A 25,304-nucleotide genomic window follows, 5' to 3' on the forward strand; every position below is an offset into this window, starting at 1 on the left:
TTATTTGTCCATTTTCCCACCTCTTCTGCTTGTGTGGTGGTCCTAATTGCATGCACTGTTCGACTGATACACCTCAAGAATCTTTCCCTCGCAATGAAATTCCAGTGAATTAAACCCATAACCTTTAGTTTTGATATCACTTATCGGATGCCAATCCACCTAGAACTGATTGATGTTAGGAAAAACACAATCAAGTCTTTTATAGCACTCAACCCCCACGGGTATAGACGCCAGCTCTCCACCCCCACGAGTTTAGATGCCAGGACCTTGACATGATGTGTGGGAAACAAAGTTAATTTCCATGCAACAACCGACATTCCTTTAGTTATTCCAAGTTTAGGTCCTGAATAAGATCGACTAGTAGTGGAATATACAAAGTCACCAGAGCAGATCAGCCTATGGCAGGGGGATACAAAAAACTAGTTTGAGTTGGTTTACACAGTTATTTGGCCTAGGGTGCTTTAAGATGAGGCAAGTCTGAATGTCTAAAAACTTTCCAAGGATGGCCTGCCTGAGTGCATCCTTGATAATTAATTAAGATGCAATGCTAGCATGATGTGTCGTAATTGGCCCTTTTGATTTTGATGCATAGTTACAAAAGTATGTATTATATGTGATATCTAGGAGGGACTACTGTTCCATGATATTTGGGAAACCCATAAATAGGCAGGCAAATTATAAAGTGGGAGTGAAAAAGAAACACAACTTTATTACAATCACTCAAACATTAAGATACTACAAGTCTTTTTACACACAAAGGCATAAAAAGTGAAAAAGAAACACAGCTTTATTACAAGCACTCAAACATTAAGATACTACAAGTCTTTTTACACACAAAAGGCATAAAAATTAAATACTTGATCTTGAACATACAAAAGAACAAGCTCTCACAAAAGCGGAGACCAAATTGGACACTTACGTAGCCTCTCATGAGGGTCTATAAAAGGTGAGTGAGAAGAAAAAGATGGTAAAGAAAGTGTGAGAGAAAAAAGGGAGAATGAAAGTCAAAGGATTGGAGGATGATGGAGGCTAAGAGGCCGTGAGAGATAATTCTGGGATCGGAGAGCAAGGAAGCACTACAAGGGGTGGACTAAGGAACAGAAAAAGATTTGGAGGAAGTCGTACTGCATGGTGGTGGGTAGCGATGGAAGAGCTGTGACGCTGAGCAGAGAAAGAGGTTGTCTTCAGAACAGAGGAATCATGGAGCAACAGGTGGGTAGAAATTGCATAATGCTATCAATGGTGGTACTGGTCGAAGAATTGGCAATGCCAGCATCAGGATTCAAATAGCTCTTGGTTTCTTCTCTCAAGAGATCAACCATCTCATTTGAAAGCTTTTTCTTACTTCTCAATCCCTCTAGCTCCTTTGCCACATCCTTCATGGTAGGCCTTTTCTTTCCATTTATGCTTAAGCACCTTTTTGCAATATACGAAACTTCGTTTAGCTCTTCAACATCGCCTTCATTTTTAATGTGGCACTCGATAATTTCTAGTAGGCGATCATCTTCTATAGCAGAAACAAAGTATGTTGCTAGATTTTTATCTTTTTCTACCCTTTCCAAAGAAATTACCTCCTCACCTGTTAGTAACTCTGCCAAAACAACACCAAAGCTATAGACATCACTTTTTTCTGTTAATTGGCCACTGCGTAAGTATTCAGGGTCCAAGTACCCAAATGTTCCTTGCTCTAATCGCGTGTGATCAAGAGGAACTAGTCTTGAAGCTCCAAAGTCAGCAACTTTTGTTGTATGATTCTCGTCTAAAAGTATATTTGCAGATTTCACATCTCCGTGTATGATTGGTATGGAAGTTTCAAAATGTAGGTATGCAAGGGCTCCTGCAGCTTCTGTTGCTATCTTCAAACGCTTTTCCCATGAGAGTAAAGATGACTTGTCTTTATCATGGATATGGTCAAAAAGTGTCCAATCTCCGATGAATTCATAAACTAGCAAGGGCACTTCTGTTTCCAAACAACAACCCAATAGTTTAACCACATTCTTGTGGTTTATTTTAGTAAGCTCAATCATTTCATTTATGAAGTGTTTAATCTGGTTTTTATCACCAGTTTTGGACTTTTTAATAGCAACCACTTTATTATCTGTTAATACTCCTCGATAAACTGTTCCATCGCCTCCTTGGCCAAGCTTTCTACTCTCGTCATAATTATTAGTAGCCTTCTCAAGTTCTCCTTCACTGAAGATTCTAACTGGTTTCATCGATCCTTGGTGATTAGAGAGTTGTTCAAGTAACATTGGGCCACAATTAATTTTGAAGCATAACTGTCTGAGCTTACTGATTTTTCTTATTTGTATTACCCAATATACCCCAGCGCTTCCAACTAGTAGCACTAAGATGGTTGTGCCGATACCTATATACACATAGTTATGAAAAAAAAAAAAAGAGTAATGATAGATATATAACTCTTTTTACACTTCTTTTATCTCTGTTTTAAATGGATAGCACTTTTATAAAATGAGTTGTAAAATGATAATAGGGTATCATAATTTTTGAAAAAAAATCTTTCATTTAAAATGAAATTTTAAAAGAGTTTTAAAAAGAATATATTGTATGTATATATATATATATATACACACACAAACATATACGTACATACAGGAAATGTACTTACCAACACCAATCAGTGGGCCATTCACAAAACAACCGGTTCCATCCTTTCTTCCGTCCCCTCGTTTCCCTTTGGGGCAAGAACATTTATAACTCCCGTATGTGTTTTTACAGCGTTTCGGATGTGTGCAATTATTCCCGAGTGCGCACTCGTCAATATCTGTGGAAAAATTTATCATATCAAGCACGAGTTTAATTTTAAGGAACTTAAATTAAGCAGTTCAGTTGAAAATAAATAAATAAATGTGATTGCTAGGAGAAAATGACACGAATTAATGCAATATTTGAAATTCACGTAGAATATATTTTGTCAAGTAATGTTATTCATCATTTCATGTTGTGATATTAAATGATTAAAGACTATTTATTTTATTTTATTTGTAAACCTACAATTTAATGACACATCATGAGATGATAAAATGATAATAAATATATTTTTCCTTTAAAATAAACATACGAAATTGGTTTCATAATATTTATTAAGCATTTAATATTTAATATTGTTTGAAAGAGCAATTCACTCGATCGAGAAGTTATAAATATTGTGGATTTCATTTCATACGCCTCTCTCTCAAACCCAAGACCATAGAGTTCGATCGGTCATAAATCTTAGACGATCAAAATAAGTTGTTATTTCTTACTTATCCCAAAATAAATGTTATTTCTACAAATTGTATTAGAAAATTCTTAGATTTCATAATATATATATATATATATATATATATATAAATATATATTATAATATTCACTTCATGTTTCACACACTCTCTCTCAATTGAGGCTATCAAATTCAGGCAAGAACTTGTGAAGATCATTTTGCCCTTTCCTGTGCCCCAACCAGATTTTCTTACAATCTAATGTGTAGATGAGATTTTAATTATACTGAAAAATATTTCTTCAAGTTGTTGCTCAAACTTGACGACCTTAAGTGAGTAAAAGATAGATAAATATATATAAAGTGGATCCTACATTTATTATTGCCGTATAAATTTTTCAATCATTATTAAAGGGAAATATATGTTGTAGAATCTACTATGTATTTATCTCTCTTTCATTTTAAGCCCTCAAATTCAGACAATGATTTGAGAGAATCTTAATCTGAAAAGAAGTGCTATAACTACAATTAGAGTTCTCACAAAAGTAAACCAACAAACTCACATATATTCATAGGATACGTTAGGTCTACTTTACAATAAAAGTAGTATGTAAATTTACAATCTAACATATCACATCAAACCACGTCATTTTATAAATTTACATTCTTAAAATCTCTTTGTAGCTAAAACATTCTCTACTCCGAACTATACATACCTTGGCAACCATTAGGGAGGTATGGGTTTCCACCATAACCGAGATTGCATCTGCAACGGTATCCATACCAGGAATCATTACATGTGCTGTTCTTTCCGCATAGGAAGTTCGACTTTTGGCTAGCAAAATCACACTTTTCATATCTAATCCCCCAATCAACGATCACAGGAAATGTCATATTGGACACGTTTGAAATAAGATATTCGGGAGAGAAATGGAACGCATCTCTTTTAACAATGAAAGCATAGCTACAAGGATTGGACTTCCATACTCCTTTGTGCTTAGAAAAGCTCTGTACTGCTAAACTAGATTCCGTCAATCCTTTTGGAATCTCTCCCTGGCAACACCCAATTCCAGAACAAGACCCATTGACCACATCGTTAGTGTTTTCACAAACAGAGAGGCATCCCGTGGAGAAGTTTCCATTGTTCTTGGTACCATTAAGGTAAGCAATAGTGTCACAACCAATGGCCACGAACACGTTGTGGGTGTAAGAAAATGAACTGGAGAAATTTACAAGGAAACGACTACGATTCGCAAGGGTACCCAACTCGTTGAAACATTCATAGACAGGGTACCTAAAGATTAACTCAAATTGACCTTCGAGGGAAATGTTCTGAACAACGAAATCTCCATACATTAGCTGGGGGGTTTTGCTGGAAGAATCGTATGTGCAGTTGACGAAGTAATTATGATCGAGATAACACCTTTCAGAAGTGCCAAATGGAAATGGAATTTTAACATCTCCACACCGGTCACTGCAATTAAGCTTTGTTAATGGAGCTGCTACTGCTGCTAGAATTGTTGCAGAGGCTGCCATTTCTAATATTAATATGACACCAACGATCCATATCATGTTGATCACTTGCAAGAGCATCATCCTTGGGAAACACGTACCCCCCTCTTTTTGCGAGGAGGAAAGGTTTCGTCTATTTTATTCGTAGAAGCATCGCTCCATATAGATAGATGCTGAAATTTTAATGGGCATGCATTTGGAAGGAACTTAGGAAATCCATGTAGAGCCATAATTTCCTGACTTTCGAGGCATTGGAAATCTTTAGTTTTACTTCTCAATATATAATAGCAGGCAGCAATCAATTTCCAAGGTCGCAAAAGTTGGTGGGCTCAATATCATTTCTTTTTACAAAGATTTCAGCCTTTCTACCATAGAGTTTTATTTCACCTGTTCTCGCTTTGTGGATTATGCTTTCTTTATACGAGATCTATGAGGCGTGAGCAAGTGACAAGAGAAAATTCCAAGAAAAAAAAAAAAGAAAAATAGGATCCCACATTTTCTCACCATCCACACTTATTTTATTTTATTTTTTTATTTTTTTTATAAAAAATATATAGTATATAAATAATAAATATAACAACTCAATTAGTTTAATAAGAATAAAAAAAATAATTTTAAAATATATAAAGTGTGTGATATGTGATGATGAGTAGTATTAATAATCGCTCGTATATAAGTCAATGTTGTAATTTGTTGCATCTCCTACATCGCAGCTTGTGATTAACTGTTGTGAATTGAAACTAATCACTTGACCAGCCTAATGTAACGATGAAATAAAACGAGATAAATTGAGATAGACTCTCAGACTCAATTTGGATTAAGTGGGTCTTTCAACTCATCTCATTTCATCGTTATTACTTTCATCAATTCTTACATAAAATATAATAATTAATTTAATTTTTAAAATAATAATAATATTAAAAAATAATATTTTAATAATAATTTATGTAATTTTAATTTATCTCGTTAACTCATTATCCAAACGGATGCTTATCCAACTAAATAATTGATGTCCTTGCGGATGCTTATCCAACTAAATAATTGATGTCCTTGATTAGAAAAAATAAAATAAAATAATCAGTGTCCTTCTCGCTGACAGTCGCAGCTGCGACATTACGGAGCTACCCTACAAGTACTCCAAAGCTACGACATTACTTTTTTCTCACACTTTTAAACGGCCATTCATAAGATACTATGAATGAATGGCCGTTGGGTGAGAGTTTTTTTTTTTTTTTTTGTTAGAACGTTCGGTGAGAGTTATATGTGAGTGAGTGTGGCATTGCCCATTCTGTAGATACTAGATATCTTAAAAGGTGATAATTTTTTTTTTTTTTTTTTTCTAATCCTTAAAAAGGTATTAATTACTCATTGCCTAGCTTTCATGGCCTAGTACTTATCAGAAAAAGAGGAATCTCTTTAAGTTTGGAAATTGAAAAACCTTCATTTATCTCAACTTAATATTCAAAGATCATAAATATAAATACATTTTAATTTTTAATTTTTAATTTTTTTTTATCTAATTATTACAAATTTCTTAAACTTCCAAACAAAACATAAAAAATAATTCAAATTTTTTCAAATTTTAAAACAAAAATAATATTAAGAAATTATATTATAATAATATTTTAATTTTATAATATTTTTATTCAACTTTTTCTCTATCTTTTCAAAATTCCATAAAATATCATCATTCAAATCATTTCAATACTATTCACAAATTATTTCATTATTATTTATAAATCATTTCATCTCCCTATCGATCTAAAAATAAATTGGTGGATTGGTAAAGAAACTTTTTAAAATATAGTAGTACGTTAATAAATATAATAATTAATTTTTTTTTATTAATTTAGATTTTTAAAACAAATAATAATTTTATATAATATCATAATAAATCTTAAATTTAACTTTACATTTTACTCATTTAGTTAAATATTTTATGTATTACTTATTAAAAGAAAATGTTATTTAGCCTTTTCAAAATTATCGTTTATTGTTATTTAAATTTTTTTTCTATTTTTTTTACTTAGTCATTAAAAAAAGAGTAATGCTATATAAAATTGTGAAATACGCAAGCGACGTGCAATCGTTTTGAAAAAGAGTGAAGTTTATTATTAAAAAAATAATTTATTTTTACATGGGTCTCATATTTATTTATTTTTTTAAAATGATTATAAGACACTTACACACTCACAATTATAAATATCATTTCTCTTATCTCTTATACCTTTGCCTGTACGAACGAGATAGGATCGAACAACAGCTACAGCAGACGGAAGAAGATGAGTAATGGTATATGACCTTTGAATCTTCGCACGTACATTTTTTTAAATTTTTAAATTTTGAGTTTATTTTTTTAAAATTAATTTAATTCTTTTATTCATTATTTATATATTAAATATTTAATAAAAAGAATTAAAAAAAATAGTATGTAAAGATTGTATAAATAGTAAAAAGCTACCTAAATTTTTTCAAAACAAATAGGAAGAGGAATACCTATGCCTACTAGATACAATTCGTTTACACTTAACTGATATATAATAATAAAAGAATAACAACAATAACAAAACAGTACCATAACACTGAAGAAACGGGGCCCGTGAAAACATGAAGGCTAGAGTCCGACGAAAGAGATTTCACATTCCGAGGCAAAAGTAGAAGGGACGAAATCAATGATTTAAGGATTCACGTGATGTTTGGAAATAAACTTTAGAAAAAGCAAAGACGTGTTTCACATGAAATATTCTTCTCAACAATTATTATCTTCCTACGCCCTACATCTTAGGTGGATTTTTTTTCTTTCTTTATCTCTTCTTCTTATTAACAAAATAAGAAAGAACTTGATAAAATGAGAGAAAGATCCAAGGAGATGAGACAAAGTTTAGGAGAGAGAGCTTGACGAGAGAGAGGAGTCCGACGTGACCAGAGAGACTGAAATAATGGATGGAGCTTGATGAGAGAAAGGGGATCTAATAAAGAGAGAAGAAAAATTTGAAGAGAGAGTGAGGGTTCGGATGAGATCTGAGAGAATTTGAGGAGAGAGAGAAATGATAGGTTGTTTTGTACGAGATGTGAGATGTGCGTGTGAAGTGTCTACAATGACTGATATGTAGAATTACTCATTCTCTATTTCCTTGCCCTGCAATAATTTAAGAATTCACGAGATGTATAGAAGTAATTTTCATCTTATCCTATTTCATTTTATTTGATCTCATTTATTTTAAATATCACTAAAATATAAATATTTTTAAATTAATCATTACAACTTTTTCTACATTTTAACTTTTCTAAACTTTCAAATAAAAAATAATTCAATTTTTTGAATCTAAATTGAAAAATGCCACAATGGGGAGGCCCTGTGCACGCCGTCCATAGTGTCTTAATAAAACAAAGTGTTTCATGGCGAAATGCCACAATCGGGTTCCACACTACTAATGCCTCATGAAATGGTGTGTTTCATGTAAACACCATATGGTCTCCAGCCTCTAGCCTCCTTCCCATGCAAAGAGCCTCTATTTTACCTTCCATTATAGAACCCTAAGCCCTTTGAATCTTGTCGCATCCCTCTGAATCTTGGTGACCCTCTCAAAATCGCGAGCATCTAAAGATTGCTACTATTGGTAGACGGTGATTCCCTCCTCCTTCGTCGTGGATTGCCTTCAGAGGAACTTGATGCTCTGGCATTAATCACGTCCGATGAGGATCTCGCTAACCTCGTCGAGGAATACGGTCGAGCAGCATAGCCACCTTCGTCTCTGAAGATCAGAGCTTTCATTTCTTTGCCAAATCCCCCCAAAAAATAATTTCTCCTCTTCCTTCGTCGTCGTCAGCTTCATCTTTATCTAGATCACCGTCGTCATCTTCGTCATCTTATGATTTCGCTTCTAGATCTTAGGTGTCGGTGGCCGATAGGTACCACCGCCAAATTCCTACACTGGTAGCTTATCATAAATCAGCCCCAAAGATTCATCCTCACTGTGCTTACCATGCTCATGGAAACCCAAGGCAAATCTATCCCATCCACAACGGTAACCACTGGCAATAACCCCAAACAGATGGGACGAAAACCTTGCAAAGAAGGCAAAGCAAATCTATAAAGAAAAATACTACCCAGAAAAGCAAAATGACCTAAAAAAAATAAGTTCTTCTGCATTGAGTTTCCTTTATATTACATATGTGTGTGTGTGATGTAATGGGACTGTAAGTTGCTTTTGAATCTGACAACATTAATGAGTTTTCAGTCCAAATTTGTTATGCCTCACAAAGGAAAATGTGGTGGTGAGTTAAATGTTCGTTTCGTTTCTGAGAGAGAGAGGAAGTATTTGTTGTGTTTTCTTCATTTTTGGATGAAGCTCAAGGGATGAAGATCGAATGAACTTCTTCCCAGTGTCTTTTTTTTTTTTAATAATATACTCACAGATATCAATAGGGTGCGCATACAGGTACAAATTAGCAAAACTGTTTTACTATTATTCATAAATCATTTTATTACAATTCACAGATTTCTCATCTCATCTCATTCCCCAAGCATCTTGGCGTAGCGGAAGACGTGAAAATAAGAGAAACAGAGTAAAAGGCTTGCAAAAAAAGTAAATGGAAGAACAATGTCTTCCAAAACAAACGAGAGTGCTGAAAAAAATGATATTCGTAACTTTCTTATTTTTGAAATGTCTTAATGATCATCCCATTACATTGACAGTCGACTATATAAAATTCTTGAAAGGAAAGTAGACATTCTGTAAGGAAATAACTTGCAAAAGGAAACAAAATAAACTAGCATAAACCAATGGAAATCATAGCAATCTGAAATAGGAAAAATCTTTGACGTCGTGACTTTAGGCGCAATCCATGATATGCATGAGAGTCCCACCATGTCTTCTGGTAATTGGTTAATTAGGAGTTTGAGCCTTCAGTTGCCACGTTATTGCCCGTGTCACTGTCCTGCATCAGTTCCCCGCCACTTAGAAAGAAACTCGTCTCTAAGTTTGGGTCTTCATTGAGTTGCTCATCTGGAGGATGATACTCAAATAAATCACCCATGTTGAAGGTATGTGAGATTGACATATCTTCTGGAAGCTCAACAATATACACATTATCGTTAATCTTTTTCAAGATGCAATAAGGACCGTATGTCTAATCTTGAAGTTTGCCATAGGTGCCTACTGGAAAACGGTTCCTGCGCAAGTGGATCATCACTAAGTCTCATTCTTGAAATACTTTGGCTTGCCTATGCTTATTCGTTGTTCTCTTGTAATTCATGTTAACCTTCTCTAAATTGTTGCGCACCTCAATTTGGACCCCCGGAATTTTCCTGCCATATTCTCAGCTGCAACACTGATTCCAAGAGTTTTTGGGAGGGAAACCAGATCAAGAGCATATCGTGGGGGAGTCGTATAGACTACTTCAAATGGGCTCTTTCCTATTAGCCTGTTCTTCATGCTGTTGAAAGTGAATTCCACTTGAGGAAGGCTCACGTCCCACTGCTTTGGTTTGTCCCCAGACACGTAGCGCAACATGTTACCAAGCGTCCTGTTGGTCACCTCAGTTTGGCCATTAGTTTGTGGGTGACAAGTGCTGCTATATTTGAGTGAAGTCTCGAATTTCTCCACAATGTGATCCAAAAATGGCTAAGGAACTTGGTGTCTCTGTCGGAGATGATGGCTTTCGGAACGCCGTGTAGGTGAACAACTTATTCGAAGAACAGGTGTGCAATGCTAGAGGCATTTGAGGTCTTTCGACAAGGAATAAAGTGTGACATCTTGGAAAATCGATCCACTACCACAAAGACGGAATCAACTCCTCGTTGAGTTCGCGGCAACCCAAGTACAAAATCCATGCTCAAGTCCTCCCAAATGTTTTGAGGGACTGGTAAGGGTGTGTATAGCCCTGTATTTTGAGCTTGGTCTTTCTTCACTTGGCAAATAGGACATCATTGAACGAACTTTCCCTCATCCCTTCGTAGCTGGGGCCAAAAATACCTCTCTGCCACTAAGGAAATGGTCTTGTCTCGGCCTACATGTCCTCCTAGTCCACCCTCATGCAGCTCGCGTAGGACATGTTCTCGTAGTGATGTGAGAGGGATGCAAAGCTAATTCCCCCCAAAAGATATATCCCTCTTGCACATGAAAATCTGGCTTGGGCTTTCCCGAAGTGCACTGCTGCCAGATTTCAGCAAAATCCTCATCGTCAGCATATAAATCTTTGACCTGTTCAAAACCAATGATCTCAGTTCTCATAATGAGGAGCGCAGATGCACGTCGACTGAGAGCGTTGGCTACTTGGTTCTGTTGCCCCGACTTATGCTTGAGCACCATTGCGAATTTCTGCATAGAACCAATCCATCTTGCATGCATTTGGTTCAAACTAGTCTGGGTATTTATGAACTTTAGAGCATGATGATCGCTGTAAAGTATGAACTCACGTTGAATGAGATAGTGTTCCCAGTGCTTCAAAGCCCTTATGACTACATAGCACTCCAGTTCATATGTGGTCCATTTGCGCCTCGCTTCATTTAGTTTTTCACTGAAAAACTTCAGTGGACAGCCCTCTTGGACCAGGACAGCGCCTATGCCAACAATGGATGCATTACACTCAACTTCAAAGAGCTTGTCAAACTGGAGAGGGCTAACACAGGAGCTGTTGAAAATTTTTCTTTGATAATGTTGAAACTTCCCTCTTGTTCTTGTCCCCAAGAAAATCGTCCCTTCTTCATGCACTTTGTAATTGGGGCTGCCAAGGAACTAAAATTCCATATGAACCTGCAGTAGAAAGTAGCCAAGCCGTGGAAGTTGCAGACTTGGGTGACGGTGGTCGGGGTTGGCCATTCACGGATTGCACGAACTTTCTCTCCATCCATGTGTGTCCCTTTGACACTCACCACAAATTGTAGAAACAACAACCTGTTACTCAAAAAGTGGCACTTCTTCATGTTGGTGAACAACTTATGCTGGGAGAGGGCGGATAAAACCTCTTTGAGATGGCTCAAATGATCATTCTCATTGTGGTTGTAAATGAGAATATCGTCAAAATAGACCACTACAAATTTTCCAATGAAGGGCTTGAGGACTTGGTGCATGAGGTGCTTGAAAGTGCTTGGCACATTAGAGAAACCAAATGACATTACTAGCCACTCATATAGGCCTTCTTTGGTTTTGAAAGCTGTATTCCATTCATCGCTTGGCCAAATTCTTATTTGGGGGTAGCCGCTCCGCAAATCAATCTTTGAAAAAAATTTAAACCCTGCAAGCATGTCTAACAAATTAGTTAGTCGAGGGATGGGGAAGCGATATTTTACCATTATCTTGTTGATGGTGCGATTGTCTACGCACATCCGCCAACTTCCATATTTCTTTGGTGTGATTAATGCAGGTACCGTGCACAGGCTCATGCTTTCTCTAATTAATCCTTTGTGAAGAAGTGTCTCCACTTGGCCTTGTAAAATCACATGTTCAGCTGGGCTCATTTGGTTGTGGTAGGTTCGATAAGCTAGCTCCAGGAATTAAATCAATATGGTGTTGGACGTCTCGCATAGGCAGAAGTCCATTAGGCAATTCTTGGGGCATGATGTCTGTAAATTCTGTCAAGATATATTGGACTTGTGGGGGGATTGCAAGGTCTTCATCAGGCTCTTTCCCCTTTACTACTAAGGTCCATATTTCTCCAATCTCTTTGGCTTCCTCTAAGAACCGAGCTTCAATGAGGGTGAGAAGGGCATCCTTGTCTTCAGCCTGTTGTGAGTTAGAAACCTTATCCCCAGTAGACATCAATACAATTTTTCTATCCCTCCACCAAAAGGAATACACGTTATCACGTCCCCTGTAGGTGGCGTTCACGTCAAACTGCCATGGTCGCCCCAGTAAGATGTGGCAGGCATCCATGTCCACAACATCGCACACGAACTCATCTTGGTAGTGCTTCCCGATGGAAAGTAAGACATGACAAACACTGCTAACACTGGTTTCAGTCCCCTTTCGGATCCAGCTAATCTTATATGGGCGTGGATGTTTGTCAGTCTTCAATTCAAGTGCCTTCACAAAAGCCTTGGACACTATATTTTCGCAACTCCCACTATCTATAATTACATTGCACACTTGTTTTTGATAGTGCAACGTGTCTTAAAGATAGAGTGTCGTTGGTTTTTCTCTTCTATCTTTGGTGACAACAAGATCCTTTGGATGACACATTTTATCGGGTCTCCTTCTTTGCCTTCAACAAACTCTTTGACAACATCATCATTGCTACTTTCTCCATCCCTTGGTTCTTCATCTCCTTCTTCGATCACATGAACTGAACGGCGTGTGGGATATTCATTAGATCGATGTCCAGGTTGATTGCACCAAAAACATTTTCTGGTCATAGGTCGTGTGTAGGGGTTGTTGCTCCTCCCCTTCTTTGTTAACTGCAGCTTTGGCGTGTTGAGTGCTACTCTCCCCACTTTGGAACTTGCTGAATGGTGGTGGGTGTGTATCGTTGGGTTGCGATGGTTGTGCCACAGGCCTCGCTTGAGGTGGTGGATTTTGTATCCTCGGTGGTGGCCTGGCCAGCTGCATCTCAATCTTCATAGCAAGATTTACTACCTCTAATAGAGACCATGTGGTGTGTAGTGTTACCTTGTCTTGTATGGCCACGTGCAAACCCCTCGTGTATCTTGCAATTTATTGTCCTTTAGTTTCGGATAGATTGTTATGAGTATTCAATCGATAAAATTCTTCCGTATAATTACTCACGATCTGCGCCCCTTGCTAGCAGTTTTGGTATTGCTGGTATAGAATTTGCTCGTAGTCAGGTGGAAGAAATCTAGCCCCCATCAATCGCTTCATTTTGGGCCAAACTCTCATTGGTTGCTTGCCTTGTCATCTCATGTTGTTTTGCATCTGTTCCCACCAAGCTGAAGCACCACCACATACTTTATAGGCGACTAACTTCACTTGTTGCGCTTTGGGGATCTGCATATAATCAAAGAAATTTTCTACCTTGAGCATCCAGTTGAGAAAACTCTCAACGTGAAGGTGCCCGTTGAAACAAGGCAAATCAATCTTGATTCTGAAATTTTTGTTGTTGTCCGGAGCCCTCCTGGCCTCATGGTTCCCACGAGCGAACCCCTCAACTTCCTCATCACTAGAGGAGTCATTTAGTGCTTGGTTCCTCTGTCGATGAGCAGAATTGCGATCTCCTCTTGGATGGTTTGGGTCTTCCCCATCTCTATTTTCATTTTTACCAACACGAACGCCTGTGATGGCTATCTGGATCTCTTGCAGCATATGCTCAATTCCTTCGAAACGCTGTTGGTTCCTCTGATCTTGAGCATTAACGGCTACCCAAACAGCTTGCATGCCGCGTTCCTCCTCACGAGTATTGTCTCTCGCCATCAAGCTAGGTAAAGCCTTGCTCTGATGCAAATTTTGGCGTAGCGGAAGATGTGAAAAATAAGGGAAATAAAGTAAAAGGCTTGCGAACAAAGTAAATGGAAGAACTGTGTCTTCTAGAACAGATGAGGGTTGCTGAAAAAATTGATATTCGTAACTTTCTTATTTTCGAAATGTCTTAATGATCATCCCATTACATTGATAGCCGACTATATAAAATTCTTGAAAGGAAAGTGGACATTTTGTAAGAAAATAACTTGCAAAATGAAACAAAATAAACTAGCATAAATCAATGGAAATCATAGCAATCCGAAATAGGAAAGATCTTTGACGTAGTGACTTTAGGCGCAATGCATGAGATGCATGAGAGTCCCGCCATGTCTTTGGGTAATTGGTTACTCAGGAGTTAGAGCCTTTAGCTGCCACGTTATTGCCCGAGTCCCTGTCCTGCATCACATCCCTAGTCATCGGAATGAGTGTAAGGAATTAGGCTAATTTGGTTATACAGATAAGATAAGATAAAAGTTGAAAGTTAAATAAAATATTATTAGAATATTATTTTCTAATATTATTTTCGTTTTAAAATTTGAAAAGGTTGAGCTGTTTATTGTATTTTTTTTTAAAATTTGAAAAAGTTATAATAATTAGATGAAATGAGATGGAATTATATGTGAAAACAAACAAACCCTTAGTTTCTTTGCAACCACAAAACATGAAACAAATTGAGAAAACAAAAGAATTATTTACAAATATTAATGTTACCTACAATTTTAAATTGTATAAATATTGCGTACTTTCAAAATAGAGTATATCGTGAAAAAATTAATTTTTTCGTACGGATCCTAAATTTTTTCTATTTTTCTCAGATGAAGTGCACGATACTTGCATTCAATAAGATTGTATAAATAATTTTCCTATATAAAATAAGAAGATAACAAAGTATCTTTGATATAGGATTAAAAGAAAGTTATCCAATATAGTATTAAGAAATTCTTGAATATGCAAGAATTACATGCGTTATATATATATATATATATATATATATATATATATAATCTAGTTTTAAAAACTATGTATCCTTGGAAAATGTCATTTATCCTTCGAACGTGTAAAAATTAAATACTAAAAAAATCAAAGGACATTTAGCAAATTTATAGACTAGCTATATTGACATTTTTTAGAGCATTGGCAATGGTCTATCTATTGTCAAGTCTAAAGTTTAGCTAGAATCTTAATTTTTGACTATAATATCAATTTTTGATTAGGTGAGTCCACATTAGACTAGCCATTATAAAGTTAAATTTGGTAATATAATATAATATTTTTTATTTTTTATTTTTTTATTTTTTGTAAATACAATTTATATATTTCTTAGATTTTCATGCTTTGTAGAAATAATGTGTCTACTCTATCAATCAGTAGAAATAATGTGCATGCCATGCATTTTTTACCATTCAAAGAGAGAGGGAAGTGATAAAATAATTAAATATTACTTTCCATTGTGAATAGTAGCTAGTCATGTTAGGAGAAGACTTAAGATTTACTATTCGTCATGTCTTAAGCTTTGGACCATTGGCTAGTCCAATGTGGAAGCTTTTTCTCACATCTAGCTAAAGTTTAGACTTACATTGACATTTGGCTAGTCCATTATCAATGCTCTTAATTACAGGAATAACTAATTTGTTCAAAATAGTCTCGCTTTGAGATTTTTTTATTTTTTATAATTTCTGTCTATAATTCTTAGTTTCAATTAAATTTGAGCAACCCTTTTGAACTCAATTAGGACGTTGTTGGCATTAAATTAAAACAAAAAACTAAAACAAAGCATTTTTTGTCGAAAATATATTTGGTAAAACTTCCCATTTTCTGTTAGCTAGGTGAAAGTCGAAAAGTGTTGAGGAAAATATTACTAGGCACTCATGGGTTGGCTAGAAAGTCATTCGCATACCATCATTACCTTCGGTCTGTTGAAAATTTGCCCTCTACTAACATAATATTGTCCCAACCATTTTTATTTCTTATAAAGTTTTAAAAAAAACAATCTATGAAAATTGCCATCGACGAATCTGCCCCATCACCCTCTAATGTTCTAAATTAAAATGAATTAATATATGATATAATCTAATTGAAGAGAGAATATATAAGAAAAAGGCATATACAAAACATCTTTGTTATTCTCAGAAAAATCTATTATAAAATCGGTGTGTAGATCACACTTACAAAAATACTTACATGATATAATTATTTGATTAGGAAAATAAATTTTAAAATTTAAATTTTAAAAATCAAATCTTTTCATTTAAGTGATGTGAATAGTATGTTCTACGCATCAACTTGATAATAGAATAACTCTTATTCTCAACTAAGATTTGGATTGCTCCATGAGATGATCCAGCAATGATAGTTTGATGTTAAATACAAGATTAAGATCGTAGACAAGCTCGATGCAAACGGCCGTTGAAAAATAATCCAACAGGTCTAAGGGAATTAGTTCCGGCGGTGAAAGTCGCTACATCTACGGTGGTAACTGATCCCCGCAAATAGTATTCTTTAGAGAAAAAAAAAAAATCCTCTGCGGATTTTAATAATACTTGAAAAACGACACACATGCAGCTAGCAAGGGTTTGTTGTATTCCCCTTAGATATATAATAATCATTGAAATAACAAATCTAGCGCTATTAAAATCTCATATATATGGAGAGGTACACAACGTAAACACCGGACAATAAAAACACTAGGATCCTAGAAAAGTAAAAGACTGGCTTGTTTAGGGGCATAGAAGAGATATAAAATTTTTATCTAATTTCATTTCATCTCATTTAATCTTACTGTTAAATATAATTTAAATCTAAAATTTTTAAATTAATTATTACAACTTTTTCAAACTAATTATTACCATCTTTTGAAACTAATCATTAATTTTTTTAAGAGCCTATGGACCACAAGTACTCCAAATCTATGACGTTACTTTTTTCTTAGAGCAATTTTTTTTTCACTTTTTTTAACGCCATTCATTTTGTAGTTATTATGTAGGAAAATTCTATTTGTAATTTCCGTTTAAAGATTGTATGTACAAACTCTTCATTAAATAAAAAAAAATATTATTTTGATAAAAATATTATTATAATTTTAAAAGAGATTTAAATATAAAATTAACTAAACTTATAATATAATTCTCAAATAGAGATTATACGTAGCATTGCTCTATTATATATCTCGAATCCGTTGTGTAATTCTGTAGGGCTACCGAAGAAATCTACCAAATGATTTATTTATTTATATTTAATGATTAAGTAAAAATAAATAAATAAATAAATCTACTAAATGATTAAGTATTTTTAATTAATGTAGGGCTACCAATTTGTTTTCTAAAAAATTATATATATTTTTTTAAAAAATACACGTTAGGTGAGAAGTTAGTGTAGCATTGCCAATTCTTTAGATACTAGATATCTTAAAAGGTGTTAATTACTCATGGTGGATGCCTTGCTTTCATGGTCTACTTACTAGAAAAAATGGATGCATGGCCTGGTTTGGATGGTGAAAGCTTCTCATTTTATCTCATCTTAATATTTAAACACTATAAATATAAATATTTTTTAATTTTAAATCTTCAAAACTTTTATCGAATTACTAGAGATTTCCTAAACTCCCAAATAAAATATAAAAAATAATTCAACTTTTTTCAAATCTTAAAACAAAAATAATATTAAGAAATTATGTTATAATAAGATTTTAATTTTATAATATTGTTATTCAACTTTTTCTTTCTCACTTTCCAAAATTCCATAAAATATCATAATTCAAATCGTTTCATTATTATTCACAAACCATTTCACTTATTCATAGATCATCTCATCTCACTATCCAAATCAAGCCTAAAGATAGACTCGTGGGCTGGTAAAAGAACATTTTTAATATAGCATTACATTAATAAATATAAATAATTAAATCTATTTTTTTTATTAATTTAAACTTTTAAAATAAGTAATAATTTTATATATTATCATAGAAAATCTTAAATTTAACTTTATATTTTACTCATTTAATTAAATATTTTATATATTACGTTTTAAAGGAAAATTTTACTTAGATCCCTCAATATTATGGCTCAAAATTACAGCTCGAATATTTTAATTTTTTTTACTTAATAGTTAAGAAAATAGTTATTATTAAAATTATATATTTTTAATTTTTTTATAAATAAGGATGTAAAAAAGTATTTTAAAAAATAATAAAAATAAGAATTACAAATTTGAGATTTATTACTCATCATCTTCACAAATCACATATCACACTTATTTTTATTCTTTTTACGTTTTTATGTTTTTTTAATTTTTTTATATTTTATTTTTTTAAACTAATTGAATTTTTTTATTAATTATCTATATATTACATATTTAATAAGAGAAAAAAAATGATATATGATGTATGAAAATAATGAATAAATTTTTTTTACAAATTTACACCAGCGGTACGCCGGGAGGCCCGCTGGCACCGTCTTCTTAGAAGCTTGTACCTGATACCTACGCCTGTACAAACGGGAAAAGATCGTACAACAGATACATACGCGGGAAGGATGTGAAAACATGAAGGCCAGGGTCCGACGAAAGAGATTTAACATCCTGAGGCAAAAGTAGAAGGGACGAAAGCCATGGTCCACAACTATGAACTTTAGAAAAAGCAAAGAGGTATTCCCTATTTCTCTGCCCTACAATAATTTAAGGATTCACGTGATTGTTTGGAAGTATCTTTAGTCTTATCCAATCTTATTTATTTTATCTCATTTCTTACGTAAATATTATTAAAATATAAATACTTTTAAATTAATTATTACAATTTTTTCTATTCTATATTATAACTTTCCTAAACTTCTAAATAAAGAATGAATTTAATTTTTCAAGTTTTAAAATAAAAATTATATGAAAAATTTATATTCTAAAAATATTTTACCTTTATAATATTTTTATTTAATTTTTTTCCTTTCATTTTTCAAAACCTCATAATTCAAACCATTTCACTATAAAAAATACTAAAGCCAAGCATATGGGGGAGGCCCCGTTCACACCGTCCAGGGTGTCTCATGAAATGAAGCGTTTCATGGCAAAATTCCACTATTAGGTTCCCCACTACTAATGCCTCATGATACACACCATTTCATGGAACGGTGTGTTTCATGTAAACACCATGTGGCCTCCAACCTCCTTCTCACGCGAAGAGCCTACATTTTCCTTTCTATTATAGAATCCTAAGCCTTCTGAATCTTGTCGCGTCCCTCTAAATCTCGGTGACCCTCCCAAATCGTGAGCCTCTCAAGATTGATCCTATTGGCAGACGGTGATTCCCTCCTCCTTCGTCTCGAATGAACTGTAAGTTGCCTTTGAATCTGATGCCATTAATGAGTTTTCAGTCCAATTTTATTATGTCTCACAAAGGAAAATGTGGTGGTGAGTTAAATGTTCGTTTCCTTTTTGAGAGAGAAAATATTCGCTATGTTTTCTTCTTCTTTTTTGGATGAAGCTCGAATGAATGGATGAAGATCGAATGAACTTATTCTCAGTTTTTTTTCTTTTTTTGGTTTTTGTAACATATCTAAAAAATAAACTTGTATTGATAGCAAATCTCATTTCGAGGGTGAGTACTTCCAGAGAAAGTTGTAAGAGAGAAATAGAGAGTTCTAATACTTTTCTGATAAAAACCCTAATACAGATAGACTAAACCCTTAAATACTGATGCCCTCATCGTGGGCCAACTCTACTAGACTGAAAGCATGAAATTAAGTAAAAAAACAAACCCAATGTTATGGCTCATGGCCCAACCTAGCTACAGTACTCACTACAAAAAAAAAAGCATTTGGGACAAATTATTTGCAGCGAGAATGACCATTTGGGATAAAAACAGACTCATTTTCGCAGAAAATAATCATTTTTGCAGGAAATAAGTGGCAACAAATAAACAATTTTCTTATAGTGACTACTAATTAAGGATTACTAAACTACTATGACTTCAAACAGGCTATAGCTCACAACTAGCCCTTCGTAACCATGGCCCATCCCAGGCCTTTGTCTTCATGTGAATAAACCCACACAGCAACAAGACTTTAGATCACTTCTCTTCAACAACAAGTACACTTAGCCAACAAAGTACTTGCCTCTGGAACCCTAACTCCATTCTTCTTCTTCCTTTCGCACGTCCAGGCCTCTCTCATGAGTTCTTTCTCTTCGCATGGTTCTCAAGTGTTCTTCCTCTTCTCATAGTTCTCTTGGCCTGATTGTTATAGTACCCTCCCTATCAGAGCATATTGTCCACAAGGTGGGGATAAGCCTCCTTCAACTACAAAAATTCCTCCCAGGTAGCCTCTTCTTCGGTTTGTCCCTGCCAGTGCACAAGAACCTCCACCTTTCGTCGGTTCTTGAACCTCAACATGTGGCATTTCAGTACCTCTACAGGTTTGGGCTTCAAGATTTGAGACTGATCGACGGGAGGCAACGACAGCACCATGGTAATCTACAATCCCAAATTCTTCTTTAGCTGTGATACAGGGACCGTAGGGTGAATTCGAGAATTAGGAGGGAGATCTAACCTATATGCTACGATACCAATTTTTTGCAGGATCCGGTAAGGTTTGAAATATCTGGGTACTAACTTGATATTACGGAGATGCTCGACCGAGATCTGGCAGTAGGGCTAGAGCTTTAGGTATACCCAGTCACCTATTTCAAGATTTTGTTCTTTCCTCCTTAGATTAGAGTACTTTTTCATTCTCTCCTGTGCTTTTTACAGGTTTTGCCGCAGTAAAAGGGATATGTGATCCCTTGTTCTCAGAGTTGTCTCCACTGCTTCCAGCTTTGTTGTTCTAGGCACATAGCTAAGGATTCGTGGGGGCTGGTATCCATACAAAGCTTCAAAGGGGGTAAGCTTCGTAGATAGGTGTTGTGTGGTGTTGTACCACCACTCAGCAAGTGGGATCCACTATGACCAGTCTTTAGGATGGTCGCTTGTGAAGCATCTTAGATAATTTTCTAGTGTCTTGTTAACTGATTCGGTTTTGCCATCCGTTTGAGGGTGGTAGGCTGTGCTCATGTTTATTTGGACCCCTAGGAGCGTAGAAAGCTCCTTCTAGAACTTACTAGGGAATGTGTAGTCCCGATTCAACACTATAGATGAGGGCAACCCATGGAGCTTGTAGACGTGTTTCAGAAATAGTTCAACTACTGCCTTGGCTGTGTTGAGAGGTTTGAGTGGGGTGAAATGGCTATACTTGGTTAGCCTATCCACTACCACCCATAGATTGTTAAACCCATTAGAGATAGGGAGCCCTTCCACAAAGTCCATGGTGATGTGCTTCCAAGTTTTGTGGGATATCGGTAGAGTTTACAAGAGTTCACTTGGAAGGGTATTATCAATCTTCACCCTTTGGCATACATCACAGTTCCGGATGAACTGCTTGACCTCCCTTTTTAGACCTGGCCAATAAAACTCTCTCCTGAGTTTATGAATAGTCTTATCAAACCCGGCATTCCCCCTTCCAAGGGCTACAGTGCATCAGTTCCAACATCTTAGTTTTAAAGGCTTCTTAGTTGGGAATGCAGAACCTATCCTTATACAGCATGAATTTATCCTTCATTGAAAAAGCTGAAGTTAACTTTCCTTCCTTAAACTGAGATATGAGCAGCTATAGTTGTTCATCACATCCATATGCCACCTCCAACTCATGCATCCAATCCATAGTGGGAAATGATATAAGTGATAGAGAGCATTCCTCCTCTCTCTCTTTTCTGGACCACCCTCTTTTCTGAACCTTTATGGTACTCAACAAGAAAATTATATGTTTGGTTATCCACTTCTACTGTATCGGAGTGCCCACTTTCTGGTCTAGCAGATATTTCAAACTTTGCTGGTCTATTTTCACTACAAATGGTTTTCCTAATAAGTTGGGTCTCCATTTTTGCACTGCCGACACCAAGGCAAAAAATTCTCTCTCGTAGGCTAACAAACCCCGAACCCTCCCCTTTAGGACTTGGTTGAAAAAAGCTATGAGTCTTCCCCTTTGCATTAGGATTGCCCCTATGGTTGTTCCTGACGTATAACATTCTATGATGAAGGGTAATGAGAAATCTGGTAAGACAAGTACAGGAGGGTGCATCACAACCTCCTTTAGTTTCTGAAATGCCTCTCTAGACTCTTCAGCATTGTTTTTAATCTCGTACCGTATCGACAGGTACGGCCGGTATTTGCCATACTGGCCACTGGGCCGGTACGGGTATCATATATGTTTTGTACCGGCCCAAACACCGATCGTACCGGCCTATATTTCGGCCTGTAATTTTTTTTTATTTTTTCAAACTACAAGCTTATTTTTTGACCTCCAATTTAGACTAGGTTATTTATAATTTATATTTGTATGTATTTAAATATAATTTATTCATATATAGACTATTATTTTGAAAAATAATATATATATTTATATATATAATTTATTCATATATCGACTATCCCGAAACGGTACCGGTACCGAAATATTTCGTTCCAGTGCCTTGAACAGTATGACATCCGATACGATATTCAAAACATTGCTCTTCAGACCATATAAAGCTGTCTTTTTTTAACATTTTTGTAAGTGGGGCAGCAATGCTCCCATTTCCCTTGATGAATCTCCTGTAGTACCCGGTTAAGCCCAAAAAACCCCTAAGAGCCTTGAGAGAGGATGGGAATGGCCATTGTTTCATAGCCTGCAATTTTTCTGGATCTGTTTTAACCCTTTGTCTAGATATTACATGGCCCAAGTATGCCATTTCCAAACTACCAAACTTGCACTTAGATCTCTTGGCGAAGAGTTGGTGCTGCCTTAGAATCTCAAGGGTCACTCTTAGGTGCCTTAGGTGTTCTTCTTCACTCTTGCTATACACCAATATGTCATCAAAGAAGACCAAAATAAATCTCCTTAGATATGGTCTGAAAATTTTGTTCATGAGGTTTTGAAAAGTAGAGGGGGCATTGGTTAGCCCAAAAGGCATTACCAAGAATTCGTAATGCCCCCCATAGGTTCTAAACACTGTTTTCTGAACATCTTCGCATTTAACCTGGATTTGGTGGTAACCCGACCTTAGGTCCAGCTTAGAAAAGATCTTAGCACCGTGGAGCTCATCCATTAACTCTTCAACTACTGGGATTGGGAACTTATCCTTGATGGTAATGCTATTAGGTCCCTTATAGTCCACACAAAGGTGCCATGTGCCATCCGCCTTCCTCACCAATAAAACCGGGGATGAAAAAGAGCTTTAACTAGGTTGTATAACCCCCAAGGCTAGGAGTTCATTCACAATCTTCTCTATCTCATCCTTTTGGTAGTAGGGGTAACGATATGGCCTTATTGAAACTGGCTTTGTTCTGGGTAACAAATTAATAGCATGATCATGGGATCTAGTGGGGGGTAATCCCTTGGGTTCACAAAAAATGTCAGAAAATTCCTCCAGCAGTGGCTATATTTCAGTTGTTGGACTTTCTTGTTCCACCACATCACAATTTTCAGTTTCTTGTATCAAGTGTGGTAAGACCCTTTATTTTCCAGCTTGTTCCCCTGGTTTAGAGACCCTTCTTTTATTAGTTAAGTTGCAGCTAGACCCTTTAGTTGCACTGTTGTTCCTTTGTAAGAAAATTTCATAGTTAACTCCGCAAAGTTCCATAGGATTGGGCCTAATGTTTGGAGCCATTGGACCCCTATTACCAAATTGCAACCAGCCAAGGTTAAAATATGCACATCCAAGAGAAACTTCACACCTTGGATCCATACTCCTACTCCTTTACTTTTGTCCCAGCTGTGTAGTAATTCTTCGCTAGCAACCTTAACCTTAACTGTTTCAGTAATGTTTAGAGGCAACTTACTTTTTTCCACAATAGTATGGTCTAAAAAGTTATGAGTTGACCCAGTATCAATGAGAATGGTCACCTACGAAGCCCCTATCTTCCCCTTAACCCTTATAGTTTTGGGGTTGTGTGACCCCGTAATGGCATGTAGAGAGATTTCAGGATTATCCTGATTAGGATCTAACTTCAACACTTCTACTTCTCCTTCCATCTTAGGGGTAGTTAAGATTTCTCCAATGTCTTCTTCGGGCTCATGTAATACTTCTTCCAAGATGTATAACTTAGGATTTAGACATCTATGACCTGGGCTCCACTTAGAATCACAGTGGTAGCATAACCCATTCTCCATTCTCTCTTTCATTTGGTTTTGGTTGATTTTCTGGATGGGTATTGAGGTTTTCTGTAGATAAGAACTTTTTTGGTGGCTAGGATGGGCAGGTTCTGGTGGATGGGAAAAAATGGGTTTGTTGGATTTTTTTGACAAATTCATGGTTTCTTCTTGTAGCTTGGAAAGGCTGTAGGCGGTAGACATGTTTGATGGGTTAAACATCCTTACAGGCAACCTTATTTCATCCTTTAGTCCACTCAGAAAACAACTGAGTTTATAGGTGTCAGACAAGCCTCTTAACCTATTGGATAAAGTCTCAAACCCGGACTTATAGTCCTCCACTGACCCTACTTGTCTTAGCTTAGTTAAGGCCTCCATGGGCTCATCATATGGGTTAGGAGCAAATCTTATTAACAGTGCCCTCACAAAAGCATCCCAATAAAAAATCTGGCCTGACTCTTCCATTCCTTGGAACCAAATCATAGCTTGTTCTTCCATGTGAAAAGACACTAACCTCATGCGTTGAGTGTGTGGTGTGTTGTGAAAAGCAAAAAAATGATTTACCTTGTAGAGCCATCTAGCTGGGTCCTCCCCTTGAAACACTGGAAAATCCAGGTGGATTGACTTTGTGTGTACCTCCCCATGTGACTGGTTATTCTCATCTCGATAATGCAGCCCCGAGGAAGATTCTCCTTGGTGAGGGCTTTGATTCTTTTTCTATAGCTCATGAGTTAAAGCTGCTAACTATTGCTGGACAGTGCCTTTCAGGGCCACCATCTCGGTTTCCAAGCTGTGATACTGACCTTCCAGGCTGTGGAACTGATTCTCCATCCTACCATACTGGGCATCAATCACTTTCTTTAGAGTAGTCAAGCCATCTTAGAGTTGGTTCAATCTTGTCCTTTCAACCATAGAAAAAGTTTATATTTGCACAGAGATCATATCTCTCTTATACAAAAAAATGTAATAGATTTATAAAATAAACTTGTATTGATAGCAAGTCTCACTTCG

At 35.8% G+C, this 25,304-nt stretch overlaps 1 protein-coding gene across 1 annotated transcript; it reads right to left on the minus strand.

Annotated features, from left to right (window-relative positions):
- Positions 1-692: 692 nt before the first annotated feature.
- LOC121244115 (wall-associated receptor kinase 2-like) lies at positions 693-5,087 on the minus strand. The gene is made up of 3 exons (XM_041142162.1): positions 3,937-5,087; positions 2,630-2,785; positions 693-2,368 (listed from the first exon to the last, which is right to left on the minus strand). The coding sequence occupies exons 1-3, from the start codon at positions 4,814-4,816 to the stop codon at positions 1,185-1,187; spliced, it is 2,220 nt and encodes a 739-aa protein (XP_040998096.1). The 5' UTR covers positions 4,817-5,087; the 3' UTR covers positions 693-1,184.
- Between the last annotated feature and the right edge of the window lie 20,217 nt (positions 5,088-25,304).

The sequence above is a fragment of the Juglans microcarpa x Juglans regia genome, chromosome 8S, assembly GCF_004785595.1.
Source record: "Juglans microcarpa x Juglans regia isolate MS1-56 chromosome 8S, Jm3101_v1.0, whole genome shotgun sequence".
NCBI classification, from domain to species: Eukaryota; Viridiplantae; Streptophyta; class Magnoliopsida; order Fagales; family Juglandaceae; genus Juglans; species Juglans microcarpa x Juglans regia.

What these genes read in the sequence shown, in the direction of transcription:
- LOC121244115 (XM_041142162.1), bottom strand. Translation starts at nt 4,816, where the DNA reads ATGATGCTCTTGCAAGTGATCAACATGATATGGATCGTTGGTGTCATA. An exon ending in CCTCCCTAATGGTTGCCAAG is followed by an intron (nt 2,786 to 3,936) that starts GTATGTATAGTT and finishes ATTTTTCCACAG; the next exon opens with ATATTGACGAGTGCGCACTC. An exon ending in TGGCCCACTGATTGGTGTTG is followed by an intron (nt 2,369 to 2,629) that starts GTAAGTACATTT and finishes ATGTGTATATAG; the next exon opens with GTATCGGCACAACCATCTTA.